The sequence below is a fragment of the Leguminivora glycinivorella genome, chromosome Z (genome assembly GCF_023078275.1).
Source record: "Leguminivora glycinivorella isolate SPB_JAAS2020 chromosome Z, LegGlyc_1.1, whole genome shotgun sequence".
Classification (NCBI taxonomy): Eukaryota; Metazoa; Arthropoda; class Insecta; order Lepidoptera; family Tortricidae; genus Leguminivora; species Leguminivora glycinivorella.
In genome coordinates this window covers 38,243,708-38,258,695 of record NC_062998.1, presented here as the reverse complement: position 1 = coordinate 38,258,695, position 14,988 = coordinate 38,243,708, and the positions used below count along the sequence as shown (strand labels likewise).

The following is a 14,988-nucleotide window of genomic DNA, read 5'->3' as shown; positions in this document are numbered from 1 at the left end:
AAGACTTACTAGAACTGACAATACAAGAATTACATGTAATGGGACACGACCCGAATGTACTATGTTTAACGGAGACATTTTTAAGTGTAGGTTATGAAAATTTCGTGCAAATTTACAATTTCGATGTCACAACCGGTTTTTTTAGATAAAAGCGAAGAGGTGGTACCTGTATTCTAGTTAAAAAGGGCCATAAGTACAAAGAGCTTACTTTTTTAAAAGACTTCGCTACCGAACAGGTATTCGAAGTATGTGGCTTAGAATTTCCACAGCATAAACTTATTGTAATATGTCTTTATAGAACCCCAACGTCAAACACAAATGTATTTTTAAATAAATTAGACAATCTTCTCCACGATTTGCAGATTAGATACTCGTCAAAATATAAAATAATCCTCGCTGGTGATCTTAATATAAATACTCTTAAGAAAAGCAATACATCAACCGAATTACAAGATCTTTCCAAAAACATATAACCTGATTTTACACATTAATGCACCGACCCGTAAGCTCACATTCATAGACCACATAATCAGCAATATTCCTAACGCAAAAGCAGATATACTTCCACTTCATTTATCCGATGATGACACGGCACAAATGTTGAGCTTCCCTACTCAAAAAGTCGCTGAGGCGCCAACCTCATTCTTCGTCTACAAAAGAGACTACTGCACTGACAACATTAGGAAATTCAAGGATTGTTTGAGCAGTCTATCATGGTCAGAAATTTATGAGCAAAGTGACCTAAATTTAGCATTTAACATGTTTCATGAACTACTGTGCCTGTTCTATAATCTATGTTTTCCATTAATACGAATAAAGATAAACAATAATAATAGAAATACACAAAACTGGATTAGCAAAGGTCTAAAAAAGCTGTAAAACTAAACGTTACATACGATATAGGTATTACAAACGTAAAATTGAAAGCGATAAGTTGTTGTACTAGGTATAAATATTCAAAAATATTAAAACAATGTATTTATTTATCAAAGAAAAAAGCAAATGAAAAATTTATAAATAATAGTTCAAATAAATGTAAGGCATCGTGGTTGGTCATTAAAAATCAAATATCCAACAAGAAGGCAAAGGGAATGATTTAACACATAAAACAATAACAATGATATATCTGACCCCGTAGAAATTGCTTCTATTTTCAATAATCATTACATAGATTCCACGCACACAGTTTCAAATAACCACCCTGCCACCTATCGCGCTATTAATCAAAAGGTGAACTCAATTTTTCTAAAACCCTTATCAGTAAACGAATTAAAAAATGAAGTTTTATCACTCAACAAAACAAAATCGGAAGGATACGATGGAATTAATTTACACATCACAAAGGTAAGTTTCAATGAAACTGCAAACATTTTAATAGTCCGAGTTCTTAACCAGATGTACAGTCCGGTCTGGCAGAAAGCATGAAACTTGGCATGTATATAGCTTATAGGTTTATAAGAAAATATGGAAGTAGAAACACGCCGAGGTGTCAATGTTTACCCTCTTTCTCCCCACTTTTGTATCCCTGATTTCAGTTTTTTAATATTTCCATGAAAACCATGAAAGCTATCATCACGATGTCCAGGAGAAGTATATTCTTCATAAAATTCTCTACAATATTGTCTACAGAAGTATAAAGCTAGAACTTATAATTTTCAAACTATGCACATTTTCACCTAACAATATTTCTCTTTGATGACCTGAACGATAAGTAAGACTACCGACTTTGCTCTTTTACGTGTGGCGATGTGGCTTCACAAAATTGTTCCTTGGGTGAAACTGATCCGATTTAGCTCAATAGTCATGAAATCGCACGTCACTACCCCCCACAAAGACAAAGGGAAAGGGCCGGTTTCCTCGGTGAAATCTATGCATTACTTCTTTTTGCTGTTAGCGACTAGGGCAAATCGTATATCATTTTCGTGTAATATAGGAACGAGTTAATCATTTCTGAAAAAATCGTTGTACCTTTTCATACAAAAATAACGATTTTTTATCAAAATAATGATTTTTTATGTATTTCATTAAGTATGGAAGTTATGGCATTTACAGTTACATCGCGGCAATTATCAACAAATAAAACATAGGACAGATTAGCCAATAACCCAGTTCTGATGATGGAATCCTGGAGAAGTCGAGGGAACTCCTCAAATATTAAAGGCATAAGATATATAGTGATTTTTGTGTTTCTATAAGAACAGCATGCATTTACGTTCAGAACAGTGACAAATCGTTATTTTTGTATGATAAGGTGCAACGATTTTTTCAGAAATGATTAACTCGTCCTTATATTACACGAAAATGATATACGATTTGCCCTAGTCACTAACAGCAAAAAGAAGTAGGTATGTTTAATGTTCACAACAATGCCGCCATTTTAAATTCTTACCTACCGAACGGACCGCACGTGAGCAGCCGCTATTGAGTTCTAATACGGCGCGTTAAGGTCGTCTCCAATAAATGGGCCTTGCACTCGCGGCCGGGCGGCCGGCAAATACTTGTAGCTAGGTGGCAGAATGAGCCGCCCCTGCTAAAACTGATTTATTTAATCTTCTTAAATAAAGATATATGACTCCAAAACAATACACCCTATCATTTTGTCCGAACTTACCGGATATAAACTATATAAATATATAATGCTGATTTCAGTACCTACCCCTCAGTATCCTTTATTATGAATGTTACTATGAATGTATTAAAAACCACAAACAACTTTACCTCACATATTGGTAATAATAACACTGTAGTTATAATCGATTTTAATTCCATAATTTTTAATTAATTTCACGTTAATTATTCTTTATTCTTTATTCTTTCTTTATTGCACCATGGTAATTACAAATTACGATATGCACTGACCACTGATGACAAGCAATTGCCTGAAGACACTGACGCATACTATGAAAATTACCTACTTATTAAATCGGGGTCTGCGGACGACTAACGGCTATGTTGTCATAATACAAGTAATCCCCGAAAAGAAAAGACGTCAAGATTGTTTGTTAATACTTATTGTTCTCTCTCTCCTTCTCGGAATGAACCTGTTGATGACCAGTGCTTACCTACCAGTATTTCACACGAGAAAATAATTAAAACGTAGATTAAACCTATTCCTTACACAACGATGCCTATTACATAATAGTATAGTACGACAGTGAAAAGCTTGACTATATCACTATTGTATACAATACTTTTTCTATGAGTCATCATCTTCATCATCATTATCATCAATGATTCACATTCAGATTCAGATCATTTATTCATAAAAGTCAAATATTTATACGTCAGTTATAATACATAGTATACATGCAGATCATTGTTAATTAATTAGGTACATTATTCATAATAATCATAATTGTAACTTCAAATGATTTACTTAGCAAACTGTGCTAAATACATTTTACATTTTGTTGGTACATCTTTATTAATTAGGTACTAAATTACATATTTGATGTGTTAGGGCCAATGGGTTTGTCACTTGCAGAAACTCAGGTACATTGAAACATGCAAGGTCTATTAACATAGTCTTTAGTTTTCTAGAGAATATTGAATTGCTTTTCGCATTTTTTATGTTTAGGGGAACATGGTTGTATATGTTAGCACCGACAACACCGAGCGCCGCACGGGCCTTCGCTAGCCGTCGGCTCGGAGCTATTAGCAGCGGCTGCCTACGCGACGTTCTGTTAAGAGTTTTGTAGTTATGCAGGTTTTCGCGTCCATAGTTACAAGCTGTCAGTATATATATACTTGGCAAGGTCAGTATTTTATGGCTTCTAAATATATCTTTCGCGGGATGATCGAGTGGTTTCCGGTCAACTATTCGTAGGGCTCGTTTTTAGGGTTCCGTACCAAAAAGGTACAAACAGGAACCCTTCTGGTGCGACTCTGTCCGTCTGTCTGTCCGTCTGTCACATTCCTAAATATCTCGAGAACTACTAATCAACTTGAAATTTGGAATAGTTATGAACATTGTAAACCTCTACAAATAGAAAGTATATTTTTTTTAAATTTATGAATTTTAACTGTAGAAAATGGCCAAATTAAATGAATGGGGGGCAAACTGTAAATTTCAAGTTACTAGATCAAGTGGGATATCGTTAGAAAGAGCGCAAATTGAACGTAAATAAACTATTTTTTATAATTTTTTTGTTGTGGAAAAAAAGAATTTTGAAAATGTAAAAAAAAATACCGCCCCCCCCTTATCTCCGAAGTTTACCAACTAAAAATTATGAAAATTTTAGGAAACATTGATTTATGCTAAATATTACAGGAAAAATATAATCGTGTTTGTATCTTGGAAACTTTTTTTTAATTCACAAAAAACTTTTCATATTTTTACTTTCAAGTTACCCACCCTTGCGAATGTATATCGTACGTCAAATTAATACGAGATGTTACGTAAACCGTCTTCTTTCCAATAAAGTAAAAACTGTTTAAATCGGTTAACATTATAAAGAATTATCCCTGAAAAACCAACATAGTATACAGGTCGCGCAAATTAGTTAGCGAATTCACGAAGAGATGGCGCTATACACAATAATGCTCATTATTTAGTACCTATACTTTTGTCTTCTAGTCAAGTCATTAGAGTTATATGAAAACATGAGATTATTTTAACTAGGTAGTTTGAAAGAAAGTTTGTACGGGACACTCGGTGGGCGAGTCCGACTCGCACTTGGCCGGTTTTTGTAATTTAAACAGTCTTTCCCAGGTGGCCGACGTAGCCCATAAGTCAATTCCTTGAATTAGGACGGAGTGGAAATATCCAAAACAGACTTTACGCATGTTACTGGCGGACAGGGTGGGCGCGAGTCTGGACAGGGCGTAGCACGTCGAGGACTAGGGCTTGCATTCCGGAATTCCGGACAATTTTTCCGATATTATAGTTCCGGAATTGAAACACATAATCTCGAAAATTCCGGAATTGAAAAAAGATATATTTTTGGACCAAAACGTGTAATTTCAGCCTGGTCATTTTACAAAACTACCACCGCGTCTATAAAAGATATGTAAATTCATTAAGTTAGTCACTCCTCGGATTCAGGTAGTGCTTATTTTATGACCAAAAGGTTGCATCCAGGGCTAGTTAGAGCGAGATAGTGTAGTTTTAACCCGCTAATATTATACCATTGTCACTTTCTGGTTTTTCTCTCAATTGTTTTAGCTAATAAGTGAAATATAATAATTTTAAAGTAAATATTTGTCATAAAAAGTTTTGTTTTGTGATAATTTAAAATTACTAGCCGGGAGTTGAGTGTTATGCTCGAATACTGGAGGACAATTAAACATAAATAAATAACATTAGGTACATTATTACGAGTAATATTATTATTTTATTGGCGTTATTTATGCTCAATTTATTAGATCGAACTTAAATTTCAGTAATAATCTAAATTAATCGGTATTAAAGCGGCATAAAATTTTACTTCTTTTCTCATAGCACTGAATATTTTAGGCATAAAGTCTTAAGTTCAGAAGCAACTCGTAGTATTTGGTATTACATTCATTCACAAACATAACGTCGTAGTTACTTTATACACTTTTCACAAAGACGTGTGCATATTTTACTAAACTCTATAAGTCTATTACCACTTACCACAAAATCAAAAGATTTGAGAAGCAAATGTATGGAAAATGATGAATATAAAAGAATGATTATTTTTTTTTACCTACGAATAAATCATAAAATCTGTCTTTTTGGGATAGCTTGGATATCTTTAGTCCCTACTCGTCTGATAAAGGTAATTCAATATTACTTTTATTACAGTTATGTGAATAAGACGTTATGCAATTCTTGTAAATTATTACTTTATCAGAAAACTGGCACTAAAACCTCGTTGGTATCGTTAACTGTAGTTCGAAATACCTTGCAAGACCGATTTTGACGCAAAATGGGCTTTCCTGTAAAATTACTAAAATGAAAACTTCAGTGTTATATGCTTTTCAGGTACGGAGTTATTGTCTTAAACGTCGATTTATAACAAATTTCAGTTTAAAATTGTATTATTTTATTAAAAATCCACCAGAAAACCAAACCAAAAAAAATTGTTCAATTCCGGAACTAGTTCCGGAATTCCGGAATTGAAGTCCAATCTCGAAAACCGATCCGGTCCGATATTGCAAGCCCTACCGAGGACAGCTTGTCGCACATGTGGTCGACGTGCGCGGCCCACGTCAGCCCGGCGTCGAGCACGTACCCTAGGTACCGAGTGTTGTCCACCTGGGGGACACTGACATTATTTAGAGTTATATTTATCGGGTTGTGAGTTTTTTTCAATTGAAAATGAATTATATTGGTTTTATCTAAATTTAATAACATTCCATTAGCCGAAAACCACTTGGCCATATTGTGCATTACAAGTGTAAGTTTAAGTTTTAAATTATCAAAATTATCAGCATTGACTATGATGCAAGTGTCATCGGCGAACATTACGTACTCGGGGTAGGCACACGCAGCTGGGACGAACAATATCAACATTCAGGTTAAAATCAATGTTAATAGCGATGTAATAGCGTCGTTCACCGTAGTCTCAACATCAAATTTCCTGTCAACCAAGCAACCAAGTGTTATCCGTAAGTGGCCGATCAAGCGACTGACAAAAAGTCACTTGTTATCTTTCGCTGTCGCATGATCGGCCAATGAGAGACAGTTATTATAGTTATTTGTTTTACAAGGGGTTGTTGTTTAACCGCACGTGCTAATATTGATACCCGAGAAAGCGAAAGATTCTAATATTGAACCACGAGCGTAGCGAGTGGCTCGAGAAGTGGAATCTTGAGCGTTGCGAGGGTTTCAAGGCACGAAGGTTAAACAAACTTTGCCCCCGAGTGAAACATAAAATTTTTCACCACACCAACACAAACAAAATACTGACTATAAAATGTCAAACTAAATAAAATCATAATTCATAGGTAAATTATACCTGTCAGCTCAAGATATCAAGTTAAAATTTGTATGAAATGACTGTGGATAAAATGCAATTTTGCTATCTGTTCGAATAGCAAAGTAAACCTTTACCAGTTGGTGTGGTGAAAAAATGTTTTTTATATAGGTACCATAAATAATCCTAATACTTACATAATTTGGATGTGCGATTTCCAATTTATGCCAGAGTGTAATTATATACCTAATAATTTAAACTCAATTACTTCTTCGATCGGGCTGTCGTTAATATTATATATTATTTATTAAATGTGCAATGTGCATGAGATAAATTATTTAATAAGTATTAGTGTTAAAAATTTGCATGCCTGCATACAGGTTGAATATGCATGGAAAACTTAGCTACAAGACCTACCTTGTTACTATTAATAAACACTAATGTGTTTCAGATGCAGAAACATTTGTATCGCAAATTAATAAGGTGCATTAGGGTAATTTCGAAAGTTCTCAACGATTTTTCTTTGTTAGCCCTCATTACGTGTAGGTACTTATCATATCTTATAGACGATCAACCTAATCGTGGCACTAAATTTTGACAAATGTAGGGCTCACAAGCCAATGGTTTATTTGTTTTCGAATAGCAATACGCCTTTGTCAGTTTGTGTGGAGATAAATACACCGAATACGCGGACAGTGAACATTAGTGAAAAAGTGTACCGTGTCCACATACATATGCTTAATGTATGAGAAATTAAAGTGAAATTAAATTAAATTAAAAGAATTAAAAATTCTTTATTCAGTTTAAGAATTACTTACATAATTTTAATACCCCTTTTTAAGTAAACACATACCTGTGATAAGGGGTACCGCTCTTCCTTAAAGTTAGTAGGTAATATGAAACAAGAATAATTTGAAAACCATTCATCTTGCTCTAATTAGGGTGACCATAAACCACTGTGGGATAGTAGGATCATTTTAAATAATCACAGTGCAACGTAAAAGTTGTAGGTAGTCATTATAGCCCCTCTTAGGTAAATACTTCCTCCAATATTTTCCAAGTTGACCTTGATTTCGCTTTCTGGATCCTATCAAAACTGATACTCTTTTTTAAAGGACCTTTATGAGGGGTGTCCTTGGCCTTTCATCTGTGTTCATCTTTCTTGTCCCATAAACATGCCCAGCCCAGTTCCACTTCAAAAACCTCATACAATACGATACTTAGGTTGTTTTCTTTACATTACCGGTAGAAAGTAATTTGTTACAGTATAGTTCTACGTGTATAAATAAATTAAAATGTTTTGTGTTTAACTGTTTAATGATTTAACCTCCTTTTTTTTTAGTATCGGGTTCTGTTTCCTGTTTTTTATCGGTTTCTGGACTTTGTTCTGATCCTGAAGAAAAAACAAAATTTTCTATCGATTCAGATAAGAAGGATTGGAAGTCATTGAAGAATTTTGATGGAAATCTGTAGAATTGGGTAAAAGCTCTTTCACTATACTTTCTGTATTTGGCCAAGTTTTCACGTTCGCCCTCCCACGTGTTCTTAGGCACCCAGGGCAATAGTTTTCTTATCCACAAAGGCACTTCTGCGTCCATGTATTTAAAACGGCTATACCAAACTCCAAGGGCGTCGTGGAAATTGCCTCTCAACCAATGTGGGAACCTAAAGAATACATAATGAATTAGTTTAATGAATTGTAATCGTGTGTTGGAAATAAATTAATGACTGTATTTAATTTCCGACAAGTTGCCACAGAGCGATAGTAGGTACTTGCAGTACGGAAATGTATGACCTTAAAGACCTTAAACACATATTATTATTATTAGGTGGGCTTCCGAGCAAAGCGGCTCTGTCGCAACGGCCGCAGCGTCTGAGCCGCTGCGTCAGTGTCGCTGTCGCAACTGACGCTGTCTCACTTCCGAGCGTCGCGATTATGGCGACAGTCGCAGGTGTTATCCCACATGGTGCAAACGTATTTATACATAAAGAATCGATCAATTCTGAAAATATTACAGTAGAAGAAGAGGAGGATGACGATCTTTTGCTTCTTTACTATTATATGTAGTATGGAGCGAAGCCTACCTAATTCAATTTTCAAAAGTAGAAAAGATGAAGGCGTTTATAGCATTCTGATAAAACAATATTTAAATGAGAATGATGAAAAGTTCAGAAGCTTTTGTCGATTTAATAAAAAATAGTTTAATTTTATTTTGTCATTGGTATATGAAGATCGAACTTGCTCCAAAAACATCCCGAAGCTGTATCGAACCTGAAGAAAAACTATTTTTAACTATGAGGTATGTATTTATTACATAAACTTAAAGTATTTTGATTTAAGTCAGCAACAATTGCAAAGTAGGAATCAATCAAATTTACACACCTACATTACAAATCTTCATAACAAACAAAAGATAAATACCACCAACTCTGATTTGGAACGCATTCGGCACTGGAGTTCCTCCTACGGAATAAAGGTTAATCCTGCGAAGACCCAAGTTATTATTATTGGAAGTCCTGGGTACATATCAAGGGTTGACTTCGAGCGTCTGCCTCCTATCTTGTTCGATGGGGTCCAGATCCCGTTCTCGTCCCAAGTTAAAAATCTGGGAGTTATTATGGATCGTACTCTTTCTTGGAGTCCGCAGCTTAACGAGGTTGGTCGGAAGATATTTGCATCCGTAGGGTCACTTAGGCGTCTCCGTAACTTTTTGCCACTGGCCACCAAGATTGCGCTGGCTCAATCTCTTCTTCTTCCTATTCTTGACTATGCTGACATCTCTTATCTGGATCTCTCTGAAGAACAATTAAATAAGCTGGAACGTCTCCAAAATGTGTGTATCCGTTTCATTTTTGGGCTACGAAAATTTGATCATGTCTCCAGTTTTAGGTCACAGCTCAAGTGGTTACCGATTCGTTTCCGACGTAATATGCATATCCTTTCTCTTCTCTATAGCACATTATTTTTCCCCAATACTCCTGATTATCTCAAAAAAAGATTTAGTTTTCTTTCTTCAGTTAGGTGTTCTCAAAATCTTCTTCTTGCTCCCCCTCGGTCATCAACCAAATTCTACAACAAATCCTTTACTTTTCAGTCTGTAAGGATGTGGAATGCTTTGCCTATTGATATAAGACGCGCTCAATCATTACCTATTTTCAAAAAACGTTTAAAAGAACATTATTTATCACTTTGTTAGTTTTGTTAAGTTCACTTATGTAAATTTATCTTTTGTTTACGCTACCCGGTCGTCGTATATTCTCTTGCTGATGGTCAATATTTATTTATTTTTGTATTTTACGTAGGTTTATGTAGTATATTATTGTTGCTTCAATTATGTGTGTAGTCTATGTAGTTTTATATTTTGTGATCTGTACTTTATACTTTCTTATCTACAATCTTAATACTTATGTAGTTTATTTTTGCACTACCCAATAAATTATTTCTTAACACCGTTTCGCTATCCGAAGGTTGTCTGTAAGAGATCGCTCTCTAGCGATAAGACCGCCTGTTGTAATCTGCTATTTTGGTCTTGGCTTTGTAAATTGCATCTTTTTTTTGTAGTGCACAATAAAGTATTTTATTATTATTTTTTATTTGTATGTCTTTCCCATCACGGAACGATGGTATTCCGGACCTTTGGGAGGCGTGCGCGGGGCCGAAGCCAACACGTAGAGGCCCTTTCGTCACTTTAATGAAATGTAAGGGCCCGTACACCGAGCGGATGTTGCCCTTGCCCGTATCATGGGACACACGCAGAGGCAACACCCGCCAGGGTGTAAGGACTATTTGAGAGTTAATGGAATCTAAAATGAACTGGTCTATTTTGATGAAAGTGATGGACTAAATACTGGGCTATGGATAAAAAACCGGACGCGTGCCTAATAAAACGGTATCCAATTTTATTTCCGGCAGACGGTGACTCGTCCCCACAAGATGGGCCCCCACAAAAAGCGACATCCAAGATGGCTCAAGGGCAACACCGGTGTGAGAACTCAAGGGTGTCGAGAGGTGTACACCGCTTTCTGCCCAGTGGCTGTGAAGCCACTGCACCAACTCGCGTCTTATGCAAATTTTCACTTCCACCCCTGGGGCATGTAGCCCTAACGACTCCACTCTGGACGGCCAGCCAAGGCAAGCCAGAGGTAGAGAGTACTGTCCCACCCACCCGCCTTACGGGTAACAGAACTCCCCAGGAGCACTCGGGTACGTGGGGTCGCTGTTCCCCAACAGCTCGCCACAAGCTGCCCTGCGTTGACTGATTGCACTGGTAAAACCAATGGGCGATGGGGTCGTCACATCCCTTATTATTATTCTCTTTATTCATTTCAATTCTTTATTATTATTATTATTCTTTACATATCTCGGGACCATGGGGTCCCGGACCTTTGTAAGGCATACGTGGGGCCGAAGCCAACAGCGCAGAGGCCCTTAAGAACAGTTTAATCTAAATGTAATGTGACACAAACCAGCGATTATCCCTGTCCGCACTATAGTAATGCACCCAAGGACAAGCCCCGGTTAGTGTAGAACTATTGTAAGATAAAGGTACAAAAAGAAACCGGGCTATTATGTTGAGTTGCTAGTGGATTCGTAACCGGTGCTATTGGAAAAACTATGGCACCTGCCTTACTCATATGTTACAAAACATGACAAAATAGGCAGGTGGTGACTCGCCAACTCACTATATGGGTCCCCGAAAACGGCCGCTCGCACGGAGCGACAAGGGCACAACATAGCGTGAGCGGCTCAGGGTGTGGAGAGGTGTGCGCCGCTTTCTACCCAGTCTGTACGAAACAGCCACTGTGCCAACTCGCGTCTTATGCATATTTCACTTCCACCCTGCGAGCATATAGCTCTGGCACCCCACTCTGGACGGCCGGTTAAGGCAAGCCAGAGGTGAGAGTCCTGCGACCCCTGCTCAGTGTTCACTCCGGCCGGCCAATGAAGGCAAGCCGGAGGGAGGGATCTGATCGACTCTCAGGGGCATGGGACCCAAGGGACGCCACTTCCCATTCAGCTCGCCACAAGCTGCCCTGGGGGCTTATTATTATTATTATTATAAATCGGTAGCTCCATGTTCTTGACCGTACACATCTGTGTTTACCTCTGAAAAAGGAGAGTGTATGTTGTGGAAATCGTTGGTTGAATGGAAAAATCTAGTCATTTAAGTATTTTAACTTTATCAAAAATCAATATACTTACCCAAATTACCCCCTACCAACCTAAAATTAAAAACAATAACACTAATCACATTTGAAAAGCCATCCGCAACGCAGGCTTCGTCAGGTGACCACAAATGCAAATCAAGACTCAAGTGGGACGGCGCAAACGTGCTGACGCATGTGGCGTCCCAAAAGAGACAACGGCCCTTCTGCTATGGAACCAATGTCAGACCGTTAGGCCTTTTTTCCATCTGAGCGGCACAATCCTGGAGGTTCCAAAACGCAACAAACGTGTGCCGACACCAAAGCCCGGCGGATTGCATCGTTTATGGCATGATGCCTTGAGAACCGTCCCGCGCTCTTCAAACAGCTGAAGCCATGGTGACCATCTTCCTCAATCATGACCCCACGAACGCACCAGTGACCTCGCACACCTTACACCCTAACCGCAAGGCCACAACGATCCTTAAGGAGTCATTGTCCAAAAGCGTGCCCAGCAAAGGGGAAGGCAATGCGTGCAGCCACGGTCCTGACTCAACCCTCGAAGCGGCTGTAAGGCGAGCCAAGTTCGATCGCACCGCTGCACCGCATGGAAAAATAGTTCTGAATGTATGTTTTCTGAGTTTGATGCATAAGTGGCAGCCTCTATTTGCGACATAGACTGTCTGACTCGAAGTGGACGAAATAGTATGCGACGGAGACGGGTCATGAGTTTCAAGGCTAACAAGGCTTAACAATTCATATTTTGTGAGGACACCATAAACTTCATTCTTTGCTTTGATTCTTAAAATCGGTGGAAGCTTTATCAACACACTTTACAAATGGTTTGAAAACGATAAAAGTTCTTCGTCGCCATCAAACACCTTTTGACAGATTCTTCTCTTTTTCTAAGGTAATCCAATATGTCAGTTTTCTTCTGCCTTTTAACAGACTTAGGGAATTTAATTGCTGAGTTCTGTGAAGTTGGGGAAGAAGTTCCTGTTGGTGGAATGCGATTACTGTAACTAATTTTGGAAATACTGCCTGACTGGTCTTGATTAATTTCCATGACATTCTCAATTTGTTGTACATTATGTGTGCCGGAAGATTCATTAAGATGTTCGGGCATCTGGGTATCATCCGTAGCCATTACACCATTTTCGATATTACTTTTCGTCAACCATTCATTTGGTGCTGTCTCTAAGTATTACGTACGTAACGAACAAGAATTTCCTACTGAAAATATGTTTGACCTAGCAAGTACAGAGGATGTTCATATTACGCTGTACACGTTCGAAATCAACTCAAAGAGTATTTCATGTCTGACGCTGACCAAGTTTCCTGGCAGGATAATTTAGTGACAAGTAATTAGTAATGACATACAAATATTTATGAAAAACTTACCGATTTTATTTAATATTGTACCAATTTTACCCCACACTTTATCCATTTTACCCATTTTTTACCCGACTACGGCAACGCAAAAGTAACCCTTATTAGGTCCATTTTTGTATAGCCTGATTCACTTAAATCGTAAAAACAGGATTTTGCGATATTAAATTAACAAGTGTCTCGTGTTCCTCGTCGGTAAATACGTTAATGCGGTCCATTTTTATGATTTTTTATGATATTTTATTCAAATTCCAACATTGACATAACCTTAAAACCACGTGCATTCGCAGCGAGGCGTCATCCATATATTACGTCACAGTGTAAGGGGGAGGGGGGGGGGTCATACTAAATGTGACAATCCCTGTTAAAGGGATACAAAAAAGCGTGACATAGGGGGGGGAGGGGTCCAAAAACCTGAAATTTGGTGTGACGTAATATGTGGATGATCCCCGACAGAGCGACAGTGCTGCGTATGCAGGGCATACTACGGCCGCTATCACCGGGTGATACTGACGCGGCGCCACTGTGGCTGCGTTGTGACTTTTCCTTACTGCATACGCATAGTACTATCGCTCTGTCGCCGCGTCAGTGTCGCTGCGTTAGTGACGCCGGAGCCGCTTTGCTCGGCAGTCCAGCTTTACTTCTGAGCGTCACTAACGCAGCGACAATATCGCCTGGCGATAGCGGCCGTGGTATGCCAGCGCTGCGGCCATTGCGATAAAGCCGCTATATGCTCGGAACTCTCGGAAGTCCAACAACCTATAGCTGTAGGCACTAGCAGGCACCTGCAGCTCTAAGTAGCAGGAGCTTGTTGCTTTGTATTTGTTACTTACAATTGTAAAGTTCTCAGTGCCCATCTGTACGCGCCGGTGTAGTAGAGGCCTGAAAGGGGATTCATTGACTCGTGGCTTCTCGCAAATGATACGGCTTGCAGCATTGCGACAATTGATGTCATGATATCGTAACCATCTACCAACATCACTATTCCATTCCGGATATTCTTCTGGTTAGGTTGAAAAGATGCTATCGGGGGCTCTAGAGAATAAAACAAAGGGCTCATTGAAAAGGATGGCTAAAGGGTTAATTTTTGGTTTACGATAATAATGTTTGGCAAAAACTTCATATTTCCGGATTTAATTATTAGAAGTAGGCAGGTATAAGTCAACTCGTAACATCGTCATCACAAAAATCTTTTTATTTGTAGTAGCATTTATTTATCAGAAATTTTATAATTTTTTTTGTTGTTTTCTTGACCATATTTTTTGAAGGTGGTTATAAATTTTAACTGCCATGAAGTTTGAACATTAGCTCAGCTTCCTCTTTGGCACCCTTCATTACATCTTCCACGTACAGTCCACCAATTTGAATCCTAGGCTACTGTAGAACCTTTTGACAGTCAACGTCTAAAGTAACTTCTATGGCCAAAAATGCACGGTGTCAATAAGACAGTGTTCTACAGTGGCATAGGACTCAAATTGGTTGACTATACATACGCAAGTCAGCAATAGTCGACTCAACATCTCATTGAGTCGAGAGCAAATCCTAGTCCTAAGCATAGTCCTAAGGTAATTTC

At 38.1% G+C, this 14,988-nt stretch overlaps 1 protein-coding gene across 2 annotated transcripts in view; it reads right to left on the bottom strand.

Moving 5' to 3' along the window:
* Positions 1-6,445: 6,445 nt before the first annotated feature.
* The window catches only part of LOC125241096, a 42,479-nt gene continuing 33,936 nt past the window's right edge, over positions 6,446-14,988 (bottom strand). Inside the window, exons 3-5 of one of the 2 annotated variants that reach the window (XM_048149411.1) lie at positions 14,249-14,450; positions 7,700-8,546; positions 6,446-6,545 (exon numbers count right to left, since the gene is read on the bottom strand). In XM_048149411.1, coding sequence (XP_048005368.1) covers positions 8,204-8,546; positions 14,249-14,450 — 545 coding nt within the window. In that variant the 3' untranslated portion in view covers positions 6,446-6,545; positions 7,700-8,203. The remainder of the gene's footprint in view (positions 6,546-7,699; positions 8,547-14,248; positions 14,451-14,988) is intronic. The other variant, XM_048149412.1, reaches the window with a different exon arrangement.